The 20559-nt window shown below is 46.7% G+C and overlaps 1 protein-coding gene across 1 annotated transcript; it reads right to left on the reverse strand.

The window, feature by feature from the left end:
* Nucleotides 1-3570: 3570 nt before the first annotated feature.
* On the reverse strand, nt 3571-18672 carry LOC111161104 (GSG1 like 2). The gene is made up of 5 exons (XM_022524589.1): nt 18363-18672; nt 9843-9890; nt 8628-8780; nt 6730-6841; nt 3571-3829 (listed from the first exon to the last, which is right to left on the reverse strand). The coding sequence occupies exons 1-5, from the start codon at nt 18670-18672 to the stop codon at nt 3571-3573; spliced, it is 882 nt and encodes a 293-aa protein (XP_022380297.1).
* Between the last annotated feature and the right edge of the window lie 1887 nt (nt 18673-20559).

The following is a 20559-nucleotide window of genomic DNA, read 5'->3' on the forward strand; positions in this document are numbered from 1 at the left end:
ATATAATATATTATTAGCCCCAGGGATACAGGTCTGTGAATCGCCAGGTTTACACAATTCACAGCACTCACCATAGCACATACCCTCCCCAATGTCCATCACCCACCACCCTCCCCTTACCACCCTCCCCCCGGCAACCCTCAGTTTGTTTTGTGAGATTAAGAGTCTCTTATGGTTTGTCTCCCTCCCAATCCCATCTTGTTTCATTTATTCTTTTCCTACCCCCAAACTCCCCACGTTGCATCTCCACTTCCTCATATCAGGGAGATCATATGATAGTTGTCTTTCTCCAATTGACTTATTTCACTAAGCATGATACCCTCCACGTCATTGCAAATAGCAAGATTTCATTTCTTTTGATGGCTGCATAGTATTCCATTGTATATATGTATACCACCTCTTCTTTATCCATTCATCTGTTGATGGACATCTAGGTTCTTTCCATAGTTTGGCGATTGTGGACATTGCTGCTATAAACATTCGGGTGCACGTGCCCCTTCGGATCACTACGTTTGTATCTTTAGGGTAAATACCCAGTAGTGCGATTGCTGGATCATAGGGTAGCTCTATTTTCAACTTTTTGAGGAACCTCCATGCTGTTTTCCAGAGTGGTTGCACCAGCTTGCACCTTGATTTATTAGAACTAGGGTTTATTAGAACACTTGACCCTCTGGAAACCACGTTGTCTGTTGGTGCAATAAGTAGGCAGTAGACCTAGACTCGTTCTCTCCCCAAAGAGCAATTTTGCTAATACCAGCAAAGGGTAAACTTGAGCCCTTACTTGTAGGAGGAATGGCGTGGTGCCTGGAACATTGTAGACACCTGATAAAAAGCCACTGAATGTTTAACTAAGGATGGATGGTGTCCAGACTAAAAACGGGTAGTGGGTTGGCACCCATTCGATCCTGCCTTTCTCCTGGACGTGGTCACTGAGATTTCACCGTCGTTTCCCTAACTCACTGGCAAGGGCTCAGACTCTATCTTGCTTCCTTAAATACCCACAGGGCCTGACCCAGTGCTCTGCACATAGCAGATCTGAGCAGTTAATCCTCCTGTTGTGTTTACTAGGTGCTAGTATTATTCTAAGAACGTCACGCATCCTAATGAACTCAGTCCTCCCTTGAAGTAGGCAGGATTATTCTCTCATCTTACAGATGAGAACTCTGAGGCATGAGAGACAGGGGACTCACCCAAGGTCAAGTTGAGGAACTAGGGTTTCTAGTCAGGTACTCTGGTTCCAGAATTCATGCTCTCAATCCCCAACTATATAAATATCACTAAAAAGGTCTATTTGAGATCTATCTATCTATCTTTCTATATATACTCATATGATATTCTTTCTCTCAAAGAAACCTATAGCTAAAAACCTATAGCTACACATATATACACACATATACGTCTGAGGGTTTTCTACGTGCTGACCACTGTTTTGAATGTCGGGGGAGGTAGATAGAATAGTCCTTGCCATAGAGAAGTAATTTACAATCTTTAAGAGGGGAAGAGATGTATAAATAATTTCAGTACTCAAGACTTAAAATCCACCTGGGTCTGTTTCAGAGCAAAGCTAGATGAAAATGAGACACCGTGGTCCTGTTTCTTGATCTCAGGGGCAGTTACATGGCTGTTTTCACTGTCTGAAAATTCACTAAGCTGTACACTTAGGGTTTGTGTATACTTAGCGTTATGTATGTTACACTTTAATAAAAGTGACATTTAAAACATTTCAAAGGAAGAAAAGTGCCTTGGGAGCTCAGACAATGTAGCAAAGAGTCCTTTTGGGCTGGAACCTCAAGGGCCAGTGACCTTGTGTCCTGTCCTGGCGTCTAACTGATCACTGTTCCCCTTCCAAGGAGGCACCTGTATGATCAGATAACACCAGCTTCTCTCACACAGCTCCAAAAAACTCATTTCTTCCTTGGCACCTTCAGCCACATTCCGCACAGACATGTTTGGTTTTGCTTTGGTTTTTAAAAGAGAAGGGATGGTCTCTGTGAACATTTGTGGCACGTTTCCTTCTCTCCAGGACCAGACTCTGACTTGATATTGTGACAGGGACACAGGCTCTACCTATTTACATACAAAGAAGTGACAAACCATAAAAAAGAACCCACATACTGTGGAGGGCAGAACCCACAGTGTACAGACCTCTCTGCTCCAGGTGAAGAAATGGCCCAGTGGACCTCAGCATGCCTCTCTGAGTTGGGCTTATTCTGGCAAAATTCCAGTTTACCTCTTCAAATATGCTTGGTTCAGTACAACACAAAATGCCCCGGAACCATCATTTGTTAGATGGCTACTTGACTAGAGCCCCAAACATGAAGAAGTTAGCTGATTTCCCATTATTCTGTGACAGTATAAATACCATTTAACATAATCAGATTCAGTGATTTTATTCGAAACATTCAGGGAGTTTGTGTCCCCCCTCCCCCCCAGAAATGATGTGTTTCCTAAAAAGACAAATACTTAAAAAAAAAATGAATCTAAGTTAAGACATATTTAGGTTTGTTATAATTTGGCAGTTTATCATTTTTTTTTTCAAAAACCCAAATTATGTGTCTAACAGCCTGTGGCCTCAGTAATATGTTAGCTTAAAAATACATGAGAGACTATGGACTCTGAAAAACAATCTGAGGGGTTTGAAGGGGCGGAGGGTGGGAGGTTGGGGGATCCAGGTGGTGGGTATTAGAGAGGGCACCGATTACATGGAGCACTGGGTGTGGTGCAAAAACAATGAATACTGTTACACTGAAAATAAATTTAAAAAATTTAAAAAATACAAGATAAATTTATATAATATTGTAACTGAACACATCAGGAAACATGCAGAACCCCACTGCTTCAAACAAAACTTGCACGTTTAGCAATGTTTATTTTTAGAAACAAAAGTGCCTGGTAATTTAAGCACAACAATTCCAACATTTGTTCTACTTAATTGCGATAAGATGTCATTCCATTTGACTGTTCTCATTTTGTTGTATCATTTGATTATCCTTCCAAGTGGATTCTACTCTAGGTGGAAATTAGGAAATTGCAAAAAAAAAAACATATTTAAAGTAACACAAAACCAATTCTTTACATTGAAATTTGTGCCTTCTTCATTAAAATAAAAGAGAAAGTATGGGATAGTCACACATACTATCAATTTGTGTGTGCTCCTTAAGGGAAAAATTTTCTGGACTCCTCTGTCAACAAACTTGTGGGTAACACTCTTCTCACCCTTTGTAGTTAGAACCTTGCTTTCCCCTTTCTTCAGATTCTCTTACCCTTAGGGTTCACATGTTCCCTCTTTATTGGTTACCCTTATTAAACACACTGTCAGAAAAGCTTGAGGTGCTCATTTATACTACAGTGTCAATGGTTGATACATTCTGTAAGTGCAATCTTACTTGAAGATGCTGGCATTTTACCAAGAATCAGTACCTGAAGCTAAAGCTGTTTAATAAAGGGTAAGATGGTGGGTAGAAGGTTTACCTGGACCACAGCCTTCTGAAGTCCACCCCTGAGATGTTTACTGTGGACCTCAGTGCCTGGTTTGCCTGCCTGTGCGGATCTGGTAGCCACAAGCACTGCCTAGCACATGGACACTTTGCCTGGGGCACTGGGCAGCAGGTGCGCAGAGTCACTCACAAGGGCACGCCCAGCAGGGCTGGGAGCAGCTTCTGTTTCCCGAACACTTTCCGAAGCCTTGGGTTCCGGGAAGTTGTGTTGAGAGTGCCGACTGTCCTTCTGTACCCTCTGCTTCTCTATGAACTCCAGGCGGGCTGCTGTGTATCTGTTCATGGCCATGACCGACACAGCCATGCAGAGGGCAAAGGAACCCCACGTGAGGCTGTCAACAAAAGCCACAGTTAAGAAGTAGTATAGGGCTATGGTACCAGAGCTTCCTGCTGGGGGTCAGTCTGGTGAAAAACCATCTCCTCGTCCCACTCGATTTGGACCTGGACTTTGGATCACAAGTTTCAGAGACCAACCAATAGTGTTGTTGTAGCCCAGTGGTTAAGAGAACGACTCTGGAGTCACTGTGCAAAGCTCACACTGTGGATTTGCACCTATCTCTTATGAGCTGTGCGTTCTTGAGCTGGGGGCTTCATCTCTGTGTATCAGGTTCTCATCTGCAAAACTTGACTAATAGTAACCCCACAGGTAGGGTGGTTGTGAGGATATTAATGAACTAATGCTGGGAAATACTGGGAAGTACTGTATCCGCCAACATACAGTGTTGCTTTTTGTTGTGGTGGTAGTTGGCTCTAACCCAAGACAGGACATTAGTGTTGTTACTTTCTATCCCTACCCCCCAGAAGCCTGTTGCATTCTGAGATGATGGTCTACACTTCTCACCTTCCACAGAACCCAGCAGAACGTTTGCTGAGAAAGAACCTCTGCCAACTGGCATTTGTGTGTTTTCAGGGGGTGAAATTCCCAGGTAGAATAGAGTCTCCTTATCCAATGACCTACAAAGAAACCTACCCATAACTGAGTTCCAGACCCACTCCAGAGTTTTCAATCATCCTTAAATATGACTTGACATCAAGAATACCAACATCTAGGGGAACGGTCCAACAGTAAACAGAAAAAAAAAGGGGGGGTGGGGAGAATCTAAAGAAAAGAGATAAGGAACAGAAGAAAATAGCAACCAGCAGAAAACCCTTTGATCACTATCTATAGAGAGATACGAGAAGACACTGCATGAACAAGGCAAGATCAAGATATAGGAAAAAAGAACAACCAGAAAAGAAGAAAAACCTTTTAGACATTCAAGTAAGATCCAAAGTAAGAATTCAATAGGAAGGTTGGATGACAAAGAGAGGAAATTTTTCAGGAAGGATTACAAAAAGAAGGAGCTAGAAAATATGAGGGATACAATGACATCTAGACGATTAATCTGAGTTTTGATATCTAACTAACAAAAGGTTTCTAAAAAGAGAACAGAATGCTAAGGAATGGAAAGAATCAATGGAATAATACCAGAAAATCTCCCAGAATCCTAGGACATGCATATTTAGTTTGAAGTTCTGACCCATCAAGCACAGGAAAGAAGAATGAATGAGTGAATGAAAGGAGATTTCTCCACCAAGGTATATTATCCTAACATTTCTGAACACCAGTAATAAAGGGTAGAAAACACCAGCTTATCTGTAACAGAACATGAATCAAAATACTATGGAACTCTTCCCAGAAGCAATAAGTTCTAGAAGGAAATGGAACCACATCTTCACATTTTTCAGGGAAAATGATTTTCAACAAAGAGTTCTATACTCTGCCAAACTATCAAACGCATATGGAGCACCGAATAAGTACCTTTCCAAACATGTAAGAAATAAAATAATTTCTCCATCATTGAACCTTTTCATAGAGAGCTACTAGGGGATGTGCTCCCATAAAATGTGAATGCAAACTAAGTAAGATAATGATATGGGGCCTGGGAAACAGCTCTTCAAGACAAAGGAGTAGCAAAGGGAAGTGTCATATGGCATGCCTCAGAACAGCCACCCCAAGTAGAGAGGAAGATGGGGGGTTTTGATGGGGCTGGAAGAATGGGAGAGACAGAACTGAGAGATTGCTATGTTTATGCTGTTTGACTTTTTTAAAGGTTTTATTTTTAAGCAATCTCTGCACCTAAGGTGGGGTTCGAATTCACAACCCTGAGATCAAGAGTTGCATGCTCTACCAATTGAGCCATCCAGGTGCCCCTGTGTAATACTATTTGATTTTTTAAAACTATTTGCCTCGATTTCTTTGATTAAGAGTTAAGATATTACAAGTAACTGGAAATGAAACAAAATGATATAGGAAACAGACCATCCTACAGATTCCTTTGATGCTTGAGATCTACTTCAGCCCATAGCATAAATCGGCTATAGTTGTGGGCCAACCTGACATTGATCTGAGCTCTAGTGCAGCAGGGTTCCTCACTGTGTGCAGCACCAATGACGTCACCTCAGACACACTGACACCTGTTTGGAAGGAGGAACTGAAGTGGCACACAGTGGAGGGAATGGTGTGATGCTACAAAGAAATGTTTGTAAAAAAAAAAAATAATAGCTTCTTCAGGCTGGAACACAAACTAAGACGAATACAAAATCTAATACATCATACAGGTAACAGTGTCACAGGCGTGTTCACCAAACCCTAGAGTGGTAGGATGAGGGAATAAACCAAGAATGTGTTATTTGTTTTACAAAGAGAAAAGTAACGTAAGAGATTGTTATACAGGATGAAAATGTACGTGTGTGTGTGTGTGTGTGTGTGTGTGTGTGTGTGTGTATAAAGCCACAGCTGTACTTTGGAAACCCATATCAAAAAGGACCCCTGTGATCTTCAATGGTATGGCTGAGTCTTCCCATTAAGAGACAGAACTTTTATGTCCTGGCTTTCTCTGTGCATTAGAAACTGGGGCCAGATCTCCCATCACCGAAGTATTTACTAGGCATTATTACTCAGGACTTTCCCCCTAAGCCGTGTTTAAGAAAGCAATAACATCAGTGTCTCTGTTGCCTTAAGGCCTTGACTCTGGGTCAAAGATTTCACAAACCTAATCTCTTTAAATGCCTATGAACACATAAGACAGGTATAATCCCTTCACAGGGGAGACAGCAGGGCTACAGGATGGTTAAGAAAGTCATCCAAAGTCAGATGGCGGAACGATGGCCAAGGTCGGTAGTCCCACAAATTTACCTGTGTGCATCCCCACCAGCCCATCAGGACCTGAGCACCATGGCCAGAACTCACCAGTAGGACCAGCTGTAGTCCCACGTCTGAGGCTTCCAATCGTCTGGTCCGAGGTTCACCGTGATTTGAAAAATGGTTGTGTACATAATGTGGGCCACCATACTGAGGAGCCCTGCATAAGGAGAGCTCTGTGAGCCTGAGTTAGGAACAGAGTTTCTCTACCGTATGTGAGTTGGATGAAAGAAAGCCAGTAGCATCCTCCTTGATTCCTTTCAAGCCTCCTTCATGTTGCACGCACACACTACTAATTCCTTATTGTCATGAATTCACACAGTGGCCATGTCATTCCTCCCATGACCAACTCTCCCCAGTCTATCATGCCCCTGTCTCCCTATGCTCAGAGGCACCGATGTTCCATTCTCTCTTTCCCAGCACAGAAGAGGGGTCCTTGAGCTACATTGGGTCTGAATCCACATTCAGTGTTTCGTCATGTTATTCTCTTCCATGTGGATGATTTGCTAATGCTTCAACACTGGGATACTATGAAAAAAAAAAAAACCCCAAGTATGTTCTGGCCACACTAGACTCATGTGGTAGTAATCAGGAGGAACAGAAATCAGCTGCCAATGGGCTTTTCTTTCCTTTGTGTCTTGGCCTTTTTGTCTGGAGACCCCCTGAAGACTTTATTCCCCCATAGGTTTGGTAGGATATGTTGACGATCTGAACGCACATGTCTATTTTTCCAGATACTTGGAGTCTGGTCTTCTGTTCAAGAAAGCTTTCTTGAATTTTACTTTTAAACCCTAGTGTTTCGTTGTTTTGTCTTTCTTCTGCGGGGACTCTAATTCCACATACGGTGTTACAATTTAATAAATGTATGGCAAACGGTGGCCAGTTAGAGATCATCTTCAGGGGCCCAAACAGAAATAGATTTAATTGGTGGGGGTGATTACTTATGTTAATAGGGCTGGCTAAAGTCCTTGTGATGTGAATCCTCAAACATTCTATCTGACATTGTGCTTACAGTCAAAGTGAAACAGACACCCAGAAAGAAGACTATTCTCATGATGTTGGGGTCCCTTGGGAATTTCAGGACCTGGGGAAGAGTCTTCAAGAGTCCACGGCCTGCCTCTCTGCTATGAAGATCCAGAAACTGGATTTTATCATCCTATTCACTAACGATAAGGCTTGGGAAAGACACCTGACACTCACCAAACACAGAAGTGAGTTCCCCACTGGACTGATACACTATTAACAGAGCTTATCAGGACAGAGAAGGGAAGGAAATCATTTGTTCGGGGTTCTTTCTTGATGGAAAGGCCAACTCAGGAGACCAAATGAAGTTGCTCTAAAAGTTGCTTGGAGGACAGAGAGGACCCCCACCCTCCAAAAAGGGAGTTTTTCACTCTTATAGGTGCACCAAACTTGGATGATGATTTTTAGCAAGTGACCATTTCTTGCATTCTTACTACATACTAGGTGCATTCTTACCCAGTCATCACCATAGTCTTTTGAGAGAGCTGGCTCAGAGAAGTTGAGTGACTTGCCTGGGGTCACACAGCCACTAGGTCGCAGAAATCTGAACCCAGTCAGGATTTCATGCATAACCACCTGACTAAATTAGGCAATTTCTGTTCTCAGAGCCAATATATCTTCTTCCCAGAGTTGTGATAAAGAGGCAGTTAAGACATCTTATTCTCTATCCCCTATGCCTACCCCCTTTCTTTTCATCAGCCACCCAAAGCATCATTGCTTTCCCCGCAATGGGGTTAACTCAGTGACTTCTCTGGCAGACCAGCCCGCTGTTCTGCTGAACTGCCCATCAACAGAAAACTGCCCTGCACTTTGGCTGAAGCTCTGTCCCTCCCTCTGTCCCTCTGTCCCTCTGGCCCTCTGTCCCTCCCACTGGGGCAGGCTGTGGGGAGTCAGCCTGTCTGACTACTGCTGCGGGCAAGTACCTGCCAGCACCGTGAGAATGGCCACAGATGCGTCCACCTTGAGCCGGTGGAACCCAGAGCTATGATAACTCACTCTGGACCCCAGGAGGATGGCACTTGTGAACAACAGAAGGATATTCAGGATCTCGGCCCCAATGGACAACCACAGAACACCTGCAAAAAGGTGAGGACGACAGAGATGCTGAGTGCTGAAAATTCAGAAGTACCGCCATGTGCAGCCCTTTGGTTTAGTTCACTTCTGAAATAAAAAATAAAAAACAGACGCCAAGGAGTTAAAAAAAAAAAAAAAAAAAACTCAACCCCACAGCCATGTCTGTTGAATCTGGAAAGTTGGCAGTGATAGAGGACTCCTTGGGGTTGAAGGAGGATTGTGTAAATATTGTCCTCTGCTGGGAGGGAAGAAAAATAGAGTAAGGGTCTGATGAGAAGACCCGAGAGATGCTGGGGTCTTTATTCCCCAGCTCAAAAGCTAATGCGTTGTTTGATTTCACCAGAAGACATTACCTTTGTCTTTTAAAGAAGATACACACACTTAAACAAGAAGGTAGAGACATCGGAGAGTAAGAGCTCTGGTTAGAGATCCCCAAACCTTATTTGTTTTGATGTGAGCCAACTGTCTGCCCTCTGGAGGGGACCCCGCCTGCGGCTCCAAGGAACTGTGTTGGAGGTGGAGGCCAGTGGATCGCGGGAGGGGACAGGGTGGCAAGCTCATGTTCCTGGAAGTCCCCCAGAAGAGCCCGCTAGGTGCTGGGGACCCAGGAAGGGATGAAACGGGTGTGATTCATGCCTTCACAAAACCTTTATTCCAGCTGGGGAAACAGATACTGAGAAAGTCATTGTGAATGTGATGAGTGTTATAGAGACAAAGTGCTCGAGACAGTGGTGGTCAGAGCTCATCTCTTCCCAGCCCCGTGTCTACCACACATTGGTGGTTTGCAGTGAAACACAGTAGGAGTGTTCATACTGTGGGAAACAGCAAACACTACCTGTTGGGGCTTCCCGTCCCTCCCTGCGGGCAAAATTGGAAGTTGGACATTTTCCAGCACCATTGACTATAGGGCACGCGGAGAGAGCCTGCCGTTCTAGCTGTTGGATTTGACTCCGCGGGAAAATCATAAATCATTCTCTCACCTTTTCTCCGGTCCCCACAGAAACAGTAAAAGTTATCCCAGTTGTGGGGTGTGCTGGTGGACAGAACACGAGTAAGGTATTTACCTTGTTCTTCAGCTGGTATTATACTCAGGAAACTCCTACACTTTTCACCTAGAACACAAAGAGAATATATAGTCATAAGTAGGAGTAGCCAAGACAATTAGCGACTGACTTTCTAGCACCTTCAGTCAATGCTGGGTCATTCTGAACCAAGGATTGGGGGGAATATGGCAGATTGTTTTATTGTTGGTGTGCTGCCTCCCCACCCACCCCATGGGAGCATGATCTGATCCCATCCCCTCCCATCCCATCCCGGTGAGTCCGGGCTTGGCCATATGACTTTCTTTGGCCAGTGCATTGCCAGCTGCCATGGGATGGGTCACTTCTGCTTAGAAGCTGTAAGAGCCAATGGACTGCCCACTGGTTCACATTCCCTTGACGGATGGAGTCTCCATCCCTGAATGGTTGTGGGGAAGACTCACCCCTTGTCCACCTGAAAAATCCACACAGAATGAACTAGAAGCCAATTTGACTTAAACCACTGGGGACTTGGGGATTGTTCGTCACCGCGGCACAGTCCAGCCCATCTGGACTGATATTGCCAGCCTTAGACCCGGGATTCTCAACTTCCCCAACAGCATCCCCTATGTATGAGTCTCAGATAGTTTGTTTCCAGTTAGAGGGAAGGTAACAACATTGGTAATGATATTTAGAAGTGAGTTAAAGCAGGGCGCCTGGGTGGCTCAGTTCAGTTATTCGTCCCACTCTTGATTTCAGCACAGGTCACGATCCCAGGGTCTTGAGATCAAGCCCCGTGTTGGGTTCTGGGCTGAGCGTCGAGCCTGCTTGGGATTCTCTCCCTTCCTTTCCCTTTGCCCCTCCCCCTGCTTGTGCTCTCTCTAAAATAAATAAATCCTGAAAAGAACTAGAGCAGATTCATATCTGTTACTTAGTGACCTCGCTATTTGCATTCCATTGTACTTTCTGGAGTGTGGAAAGAGAGTGTGTGCACCAGAGACCAGAGAGAATCCTGCCCCCACCCCTCAGGCTTGCTTCATGTTCTGGAAGGTTGGGCTTTGTCTAGGAGTATTATCAGCCATGGCAGGTGTCCAGATGCCTGCACAATCACCTGCTTCTTCCTTGCAGAGTTGGAGTGGCTCCAAGGGTAAGTGACCAGAGGGTAAGTGACGGGTACAGGACAGCTTACGCAGAGGCAGTCTGAGCATTAGGACTCAGTCTGCAGGGACCCAGCCCGGGGCTGTCCCACTACAGCATGGATTTAATGCATTCCCGTGGACAGCAGGGAACACGCAGGGAGATGTGGAGAGACCTAAGACCCAGAGCTGCTCCTCGTCTGGGCCGCTAGGAACTAAAACAGGGCAACACAGGGCACCAATCATTAACTCTTCAAAGAATGGCTTTCTCATCCCTAAAACAGGTTCGGTAGTCCCTGCAGTAGCCTCGCTTTGAGGATTTAATGACATCATAGATGGGAAAGTTGCTCTCAGTTCCTACTCACTGCAATTCCGCTGCCATAAAATGAGTTCTGCTGGGCCCTTTTTGCACGTGACTAGCACACATCATGATGAATTATAATAGACCCTAAGTACTCTGAGGGTCAGGATCACATCACCTACCTTTGCTGGAAATGTTCAGGGACAGAAATAAGCTCAGGGGAGCATCTTTTGACTGTGGAAATTACTTCTCTTTTGTTGGAGAGAAAATGCCAGGTAACTCCCTTATTCAAGAACCTACAGCGGCTCCCTATTCCTCCAGCACTGAGTCAAAGTCTCTCTTCTTGTATGGCTAGCCTCCTCTCCCTATCCTCCCAACACAGAGCCCTTCTCTTGACTACACCTTCCACGGGGTCAGGCTCACTCGGGAAGGACCGGATGCAGGAGCAGTTCATACTCTTGACGGCGCCGGTCCAAAAGACGATAATCCTTAAGATTTGCCATACTTATCCTCATGAAACTCCAAGTTCCCTGGGGCCTCATTGCTTTGCCCATCAGCAGGGCTCCTCTACTGGGCTATCGGAGGAAGAGGAACGAAGCCTGGGTTTATGCTAGAGGACTTTATTTAGTTGAGCTGCCCCGCTGGGATACTTTCTGATGGACAGCCGTGCAGAAGGACTTCACCTGTCGCAGAACCATTCACAACAAGCGGCCTGGGGTTGGGGGTGGGGGAGGATATTTGCACAGCCTGGGGCTGAGGACGACAGCTTCGGGGACCCATCGGCTGATCTAAAGCCACTGTGACCTCTTCAGCCACTTTTTAATTAAGCCAGTTTTAATTCAGCCAGTTTTTAATTAAGTCAACTTGGCACTGAGGCAAGGAGTCCGTTTTTCTTGCAGATTCTCTGATGTGGGGGCAGCGGCTATGATGCAGTCACAGCGGTCAGAGATGCAAAAATTTGTCCGCATCCCCCTGGTTCTTCCAAAGAGGCCCCCCCAACTTTTGGGGGACATCTCTACTCCACGTGCTGCTTTCAGAGAAATATTGTATCGAAACCTCACATCTTCATCTGTGAAATGGGTGCTCCAATGAAAATGTGCAAGGATTCTGTGAAGTGCCTGACACTTCTCTTTTTTTTGGAGTGTTTTGTTATCCATAAGGGTGAGTACACATTGCCTTTGACAGATCTGGAGACCAGGCTCAGACAGGTTGGTAGAGTCAGAATCAGGAACTGTGTTCTCCCACCCAACGCTCATATTTTTCTGTATCACCACCTACTGTCTTTCTTTCTTTCTTTCTTTCTTTTTTCCCACCTGCTGTCTTTCTACATAATGCACGGAGCACTATTCATCTATGTGGCCTTCCCAATAGGCTTGCCCTTTGTCACAGGAATAAACAGGGGACCAGGTACAGAGCCAGGGGTGGGGCAAAGAGAAAGTGAGGGCCAGCCAAGAAGATTAGGGGAATTCACTGTAGCTCCGAAGGCTGAGGTCAGCCGGGGAAAGGAGTCAGGCCACAGTGACCCCTTGATTAATCTGAATCCCCAGAAATGGTGTTCTTTTTGAACGAGGCCAGCAGGATTAAAAGGAAAAATCTTCATAAATCCCACAAAAGCCAGAGAGGCGGGTGTTACATAGCTGGGCGGCGAGGGCTTCTCCAGCCAAGTGGGGCAACGAGCCAGCTTGGGACACAGCGGCCAGGTCCCCAGCGCTGGGTTCTCGCATCCCCGTCTGCTCGTCCTCCACTCCCGCCCCCCACGGGGTGCCTGGGCCCCTCCGTCCTTGACCTTTTGTGGGGTTTAGCAGAACAGTGAAGATCTGGAACCCAGCACATTTTGTTGACTCATTGCTTCGCCTAAGGAAAAGAGCACAGTGTAAGTGCCGTCCGGCCACGAGTTTTCATTTCAGACCCTGGAATCAGAGGCACAGCCCCCCCCTCCCCGCCCCGCCTTTGAAAGGCACTAGGGCGACAGGAGTGGGAATAGGAAGAGGTGGCTTGAGCCAGGGATGTCCGCAAATCACACTCCAGGCAAGGGCTCCCCTGGAGGGTCAGCTTTTGCAGGGACAGAGAGGAAGCTGATTTAGAAAGAAAATATCCAGGAGGCCTCACGGTGCTGCAGCGCTGGGGATGGTTGGGCTGCCCTGAGGTCGCTTTCCTCCCTTTTTTGGATCAAGGGCACCCTCTCCAGGCTGGAGTGCTTACTGGCAGATCTCCCGAGCAGTCTGAGCCATTTGGGTGCCTTCCCATTCACCTTAGCTATAATCCTTTTCTTTCATGTCCCCCCAATCTCCCAGGCACTTGTGATAAATTACACTTAAGAGCAGATGTTTGTGTGAAGTGAGCTTTAACTGGGGGCCCCAGGCCATATTCTGCTGCAGATGTGCTTTCCCGGGCCAATGCGATGTTTTCAAGATAAGTTTTTTTTTTTTAAAGATAATTTATTTGTTTGAGAGAGAGAGGAGAGATTGAGCAGCGGGGAGGGGCAGAGTGATAGATCTGAAGCGGACTCCCTGCTGAGCATGGAACCCCATGGGGGTCTCCATCCCATGACTACAAGATCATGACCTGAGCTGAAACCAAGAGTCCGGGGTTTAGCCGACTGAACCACCCAAGTGCCCCTTCAAGATATTATAAAATTGGGAGTTTTCACGTGAAAATCCAAATATCTTACTTCCCGTGAAAAATCAAAGGATCTGACAATACCGAGCGCTTAAGTCCACGAGGCCATAACGCTGAGCAGAGCCAGGGGCTGCCTCCTTTAGCTGGGGGTGAGGTTCAAGGTCATTGCCATTCCTTGCTGCCTTTGCTCCATTCGCTTCTGTTACCACCTTCTGTGGGCACTGGTTTTCGACCTGGGATGAATATCTTTTGTTTCGTTCTTTTGTAGGTTTGCTATGACTTTAGTTATTATTCAATAGAAACTTAATTCTAAGCTTTTTGATCTGAGGTCATCTTGTAACATGTGAAGGTGATCAAGTTTCTCTTGAGGGAGGGAAAAAAAAAAAGGTGTTCTGGAGAAGACGTCCTCTTCTTGGTTCTTAATAAAGTAATGACCATATTTAGAGACTGTGGTTTACCTGGTTTACCTAATTAGGTTTACCTAATATAATGAAGTTTACAACTTCATTATATTAGGAAACATATTAAAATGTGAGCAGAGGTTTTTTGGATTGATGGACACACATGCATTCAGTCACAATTATAAGACAATTGTCCTTCGGTTAAGTTTTGGGCTTTGGGTCGGGGAGGGGGGAAATAAGGAGTTTGGGTTAAGAAGTCTGACCTCTGTGTCTTGCTTTACTAGTATCTAACTGCTCAGTCTTCAAAGGGGGGCACTTCTGCCTCAAGAAGTCAGTTTTCCCACCTGTAAAAGGCACCTGTTGTTTTAGGTAAGCCTTTCACAAAGAACGTTCCTCCGAACAGTCTCTTTTTCCTGTGGTCGACTAACTTCAGGAAGCCCTGGGATATGTAATAAACAGTGAACAGTCTTCTTCATTGTGGTACCTCTTAGAAATTTTAACATGTTAACGTGCATTGTGAATTTTCAAGAAGAAAGTGTAATATGCAACATTTTCCAATTCATTTTGACAATCAAAACCCTTTTTATTTAATTTCACAAAAAGCATCTCAAAAGGCATCTCGGGGCGGGGCAGGGGGACATCCTCTTTGAGAAAACCCAACGAGGTGCTTGTTAAAGTCTCCTTCTGGCATGACATCAAATATATAAGATGTGCATAAACCAGAAAAGGGTCAAGAATGACTCTTTATTTCTACTTGGCTTGGTGCATGAATCACCGAGAGCCTCAAATGTATTTTAATTTAAATCTATTTAAATAAATCCAAAACTTAAATTGATTTAAATTTATAAATTTAAATTTAATTTAAATATATTTAAATATTTAAAAGCCTTTCAGGTGTGTGATCCATGAGAAGGCAGCGTGTGTGTGCATAGTAAACACTCAGCGGGTTGGCAGAAGCGCCAGTGAGATTCCTGGTCTCTCGAGGAAGAAGACCGAAAGACCCTCACGTAGCCGTTGGCCCCTGTTTTCGGTTGAGAAGGCTCCCCTCCCCCAACCTGGTAATAACTTTTTAGTGGAAAGCTCAGATACGATTTATATAATCTCTCTGCATAGTGTTTGTGTGAATGTGTCAGGCATGTGCTGTATGCTGGTAGATGGTTTGCACCTGCTTCCACTCCTGCCTGAAGCCCGATGCTTCAACATCATTTAAGAGATGAGGCTTCCAGTTCCTGCAAAGCCCAGCCTTCCCTTGAGCCCAGCCCTTGCAGAGTCCTTTCTCCCAGTTTGCTGGTCACTGGGGAAGCAGCTCCTAATGTCTAATCTTCTAATTCCTGCCCTCAGGTTCACGTTCTACTGTGGCCCAACTTACCCTAGCATTACAATTAGTGATGCTTCTAATTCTCTTCAGTTAGGTTTTTTTTTTCCAGCGAACATGGTCTTGCTCAGTTCCTTGTCCTGGAGTGACCGTGACCTTATGTTGCAGAGGAGGAGAAGCTGCCTCAGGTGGCACTGTAGAGCCACGTGAGTTAAATTCTTCCGTGAGGAGACCTCCCCTGCCACCCTGCTTTGTGTTCTAATGCAGATACCGGAAGTGTCCTGCCTCAGACCTTTGCTCATTCTGTCCTGTCTGCCTGGAATAGCCTCAGCCCTAATCTCCATCTATTAAAATCACAGTGCTGCTTGGAGGTCTGGGTGCAGTGGCCACTTCCTTTATGAAGACTTCACCATGCCCAGAGCTGTAAGGAACTTTTTCGTCCCTTCTATTCCCATATCATAGGTCAGTCTTTGTGAAAATTATTGTCCTATTTTTTCCTTGTTTTAGTTTCATCTCAGTTCTCACCACTGTGGCTCACTTGCCTTTCTCTCCCTCTGTTCTCCTAGCACATTCTTCCTGTGCTTAATAAGGAAATGGCTTTTAGCAAATTCATTCCATGCTGCTCCGAGTGCCCTTTTTCCAGAGGGCTTTGCTGTCCCCTGGGTCATGTTTCTCTGACTTTGGTGTGTGTCTTAATCACCAGGGGAGCTTATTAGAAATATAGATAACACCAGATGAAAAGGAGAGCCAAGGGGAATAAAAAGCGATGCTATGAGGATGAGAAAAGAAAAGGCAATTGGGAATTCTAGGAAAAACAAAAAGCTACCCAAGAAATTTAATGTAATGATAGCACCTCTTTGATTCCATGATGAACAATATTTATATACTCCAAATAAATGATTGGTTTGTTGATTTATCTAAAACAGCAATATCGTATATCAGGAAGAGGGCAGAATAGATGTGGGATGTGAGGGTACGAGAGATTTAGCCTCATCTATTATGACAGCAAGTCAATAAAGGAGCTCTAACATGAAGACAGCACATGTTTTTTGAAACATGGAAACAAATCCCAGAAGAAACAACTTAGCTAAAAGTGGTTTCCCTGATGGGCGGGACTAGGTTATAAAAAAGCCAGAAGGCAGCAGGGGTCTGTTGATTTTTCTTATAAGCATTTCAAAATGATTTTATCTTTTATCTATGTGTAAATATTACCTTGGTTAACATATTTTTTTAAAGGACTGTAGATTTCTAGACCCCCTCTAAGACCTACTGAATCAGAATCTCCAGGGGCTGGGCACCTGGGTGTGTATTAACTTCCTGGGCGATTGTCCTGCACAGCAAACATTTGATAACTGGTGTGATGTTTACACGCAGCTATGGACTGAAGTAGGCATTCCTCAGATGGGGACTTGGAAGGGGAGTGGAAGTCTCCAAGCAACTCGTCTATGGGATTGGTGACCATATTTTTCAAACTGAAAATCTGAGACTGCCTTTGCTGCCCTCCAGAATGCAAGACCCTAAGCCTTCCGTGCCTGTTTGTGGGGTAGAGAGAGCAGACTTATAGGAAGATAGCTGCATCCCCCAGAGGACAGGGCAGAGAGGGGTTTCTGGCAGCCTTAACTCAAGGCACTGTGGCAGGGTGTGCATCCCACTTAAAGCAAGGGCCATACACACTGACTGGGATATGAGGAAGGGTAAGACTTGGCATTGCCCTTCTGTGGCCCCCACTAAGGCAGGATGGAGAGGAATAAGCACCATATCAGAGGGTTCCTCCTTGGATCCTTTTACTCGGACCTCAAGCATAAACCACTAATGCTATGAGGGTTGGAAAAGGCCATTAGAAACTCCAGAGAAAGTAAAAAGCTGGTCAAGAAATTTGACACGTTAAGCCCAAGATCAAGAGACAAATGGGGAGGGGGGGCCTCTCCTTTCCACCTTGAGGGGTATGTTTTCCTAGCAGGAAGGGAAGAGAATCCTGGCCCCAAGCATGGGCTTGGGTTTATGGGCAGGATGCCTGACCCTGGGGAGTCCAAGTCCTCCTTCTTCAGTTCCTTGGGAGGTTTAAAAAAAAGAAAGAAAGAAAGAAAGAAAGAAATTTCCAATATATAGGAGCTCCAAACACCAAAACTTCCTCTCCCTCTTCTCTCTCGTCTATCCCCCTCCCCCATTTCCCTCCCACCCCTCTGCCAAACCCACAGAAGCTCAAAAGATCAGAGCTGCATCATGGGGTGAGAAAGGGGTCGGGCTTACCAGCCATGTGACCTGAAACTCAAAGCCTCAGTTTCCTCATTTGTGAGGTGAGGAAATGGTATCTACTCTGTGGGGTTATTTTGAGGGTTTCCAGAGACAAAGGTCTAACTTGTTAAGGATTCTCACCTCTGGTAGGTGCCCCACAGAGGGGGTCCCCTTCCTACCAATGATGACAAAAGTCAGTTTTCTAAGAGAACCTGCCATGCCAAGCCCCCCTTTGGAGTGCAAGGATGCAGTTTGGAGACGGACAGGGCCATCTGGGGTTCTCTAGGGATTGGGTGACAGTAGGGAAGGGTAAAAGTGAGTGTTTACCAACACACGGTTGCAAGACAGTGAATGCAGTCAGTTAATCTTTATAATAACTCTTGGTCACCAGTACCGCTCTCGTTCCCATTTGACAGCTGAGAAAGCAAGCTCAGAGAGGTGAAGAGGTTGCCCAAGGATCCAGAGGCACTCAGTGGCCACGCTGGGACTCAAAGCCAGGCGCCCTGCTCCAGAGCTCCTGCACCTGTCCCCAGCCCCGTCCCCCGCAGCTGTGCTCACCTGTGCTGCCAAGGTTCTCCTCGCAGGACTGCCAGAGCCCCACGTGGAACCTGCATTGGATGAACTTGTCGTCCCCCGTCTCCCAAATGTACTGGACAACCTGGCTCCCGGTGTTCCTCCTGCCATCGCTGTCGTGGCCCCCGCTGAAGTGACTGCAGTGTGGCCCGCCCGGCTGGTCCAGGCACAGAGGCTTTGCCACTTTCCGGGTCCCCTCGCACCAATAGCTGCTGCCCACGGCAATGAGGGAGAAGGCCAGGGCAAGGCAGGTGGGGAGGAGGGTCAGCACCTGCTGCTGTCTGGCCCCGACCATGGCTGGAGGAGGTGTGCGGCGTCAGGCTGAGCAGCGGGCCCCCTCCTGCCTCCGCAGGCTACCCGCCCCTCTCAGCCCTGCCATCTGGCACCCTTACGGGCTTTTCTCACATCCGCCGGGGGATCCTGGGTGCTCCCCCAGCATGTGGCCTCTGCATGTGCATCTGTGGCCTGAGAAGCCGCAGGAGAAAGCCCAGAGAGGGGACGGGTTCCCACGGACAGAGCTGGCCCTTCGGTCCTTCCCAGGGAACGGGTGTGCAGAAGGAGGCTGGCTCTCTGTTTTTGTCTTTTTCAACTTGGGGTAAAATATGCAGGAGACGAAACTGACCACGGTGACCATGTGTACCCTCACATGATTGCACATCCCACCTCCAGACCTCTTCACCTTGTGACACTGGAGCTCCGCCCCTGGGAACGCTTACTCCCCATCCCCCCCACCCCAGCCTGGGCACCTGCCTCTCTACTTCCTGTCCCTATGAAGGTGGCCGCTCCTGGGCCCTCCCATGAGTGGGGTCATGCAGTACTGTTTCTTTGCGACTGGCTTATTTCACTCAGGGTATTGTCCTCAAGGCTCGCCCGTGATGTAGCAGGTGGCAGAATTCCCTCCCTTTTCAGTGTTCAGTAGCATCTCATGCCGTGGACAGACACGTTGTGTGCATGCATTCACCAGTCCACAGACACTCAGGTTCCTCCCACCTTTTGGCTCTTGCGGAGGGTGCTGGTGCTCGACTGAAGACCAAGGGCATCTGGGCAGGTGTCTGGGTGAGTCTGCCCACCCTCACTTTTCGCTTTTATCAGGCTACTTACTCAGTGTCCGGTGCCCAAAATGGGGAATCCCACGGCCCGCACAGCCCGTTCCCTGCCCAGCCCTACGGACACAGGGACTGCCAAGGACAACGTCCTGTTTCTGGGACTGAGAGACTTGAGGTGCCGGCAGTCCGCTCCAGGGCCGAAGTGCTGGGGGGAGCAGGGGCGGGCGGCACCCACCCCACAGGACTCGGCATTCAGCACCGTCCTGGGGCCTCAAAAGCTGGCAAGCATAGCCCGTGGCACTCTCATTCCTGCCCTCACCAAGGGGCCCCTCTGGAAGTGGGGGACAGTCACTTCTCGGGCAGAGGACATTGATGCAAGAACGAGGGCGGGAGTGTCACGGAAAAGTCCAGTCTGAAAGGCGTCTAAATCACAAGTCCTAGATTGCAGCTGAGCTGAGGACCCCCCAGATACACCTGCAGACACTGGACTGGGCAGGTAGGAGAGAAGGGTGGTGCCATGTGGGTCCCTCTGACTCTCTACCTCCTGTTGGTGCAGGCAGAGGGCAATGTCCTGCGAACCCTGTGTTTGTGGGCTTGGCCATCTGTCTCATGGGAAGAGGATTTATCACATCTCATCACTAGATGGCATCTGTCCAACAGCAGGGAGGTCATGGGCAGCCCCAACCCCTCTCCCTTCCTTCAGAAAAAGAACGTTTTTGAGAATACATTCAAAGAGATTAGCTAGAATATTCTTACCGGGCAGGCATTTCCTTTGCCAGTGTGCAGCGTGGAAGACGCAGTCATTGTCGTGGGGCTCCAGAATGGCTTTCCGGTGGAAAGGAAAAGAATCGGAGCATTGTCGGGCACAATCTGTCCTGCTGTCCCGGAGATGACCACGCTGATTCCAGAGGTCGTACTATTGTTCCCGTCCGTTTGGGGGGTCTTTGTTCACTAGGAGCATTTTTCCACTAAGTTTTAAAATCTTGCCACGTGGCGGGGCAGGATCTTAAGATTGCCAAGGGCTTCTAGGAAATGATCCTTACTTGTTTTTCCGCAACCGTCCGGAATTCATTCACTCAGACAAGTCAGCCAAGAGGAGTTCCTCCGTCCGACTGGAATGGAGAGAAAAACAAAAC

Source organism: Enhydra lutris, unplaced genomic scaffold, assembly GCF_002288905.1.
Source record: "Enhydra lutris kenyoni isolate GAN:26980312 unplaced genomic scaffold, ASM228890v2 scaffoldscaffold82, whole genome shotgun sequence".
NCBI classification, from domain to species: Eukaryota; Metazoa; Chordata; class Mammalia; order Carnivora; family Mustelidae; genus Enhydra; species Enhydra lutris.

Bases quoted from the DNA above. Each gene is read 5' to 3' on its own strand.
- LOC111161104 (XM_022524589.1), bottom strand. From the start codon at position 18,672: ATGGTCGGGGCCAGACAGCAGCAGGTGCTGACCCTCCTCCCCACCTGC. The intron at 8,781-9,842 runs GTAAATACCTTA...ACCTTTTTGCAG, and splicing joins AATACCAGCTGAAGAACAAG to GTGTTCTGTGGTTGTCCATT. The intron at 6,842-8,627 runs GTACTTGCCCGC...CTCCTTATGCAG, and splicing joins CATTCTCACGGTGCTGGCAG to GGCTCCTCAGTATGGTGGCC.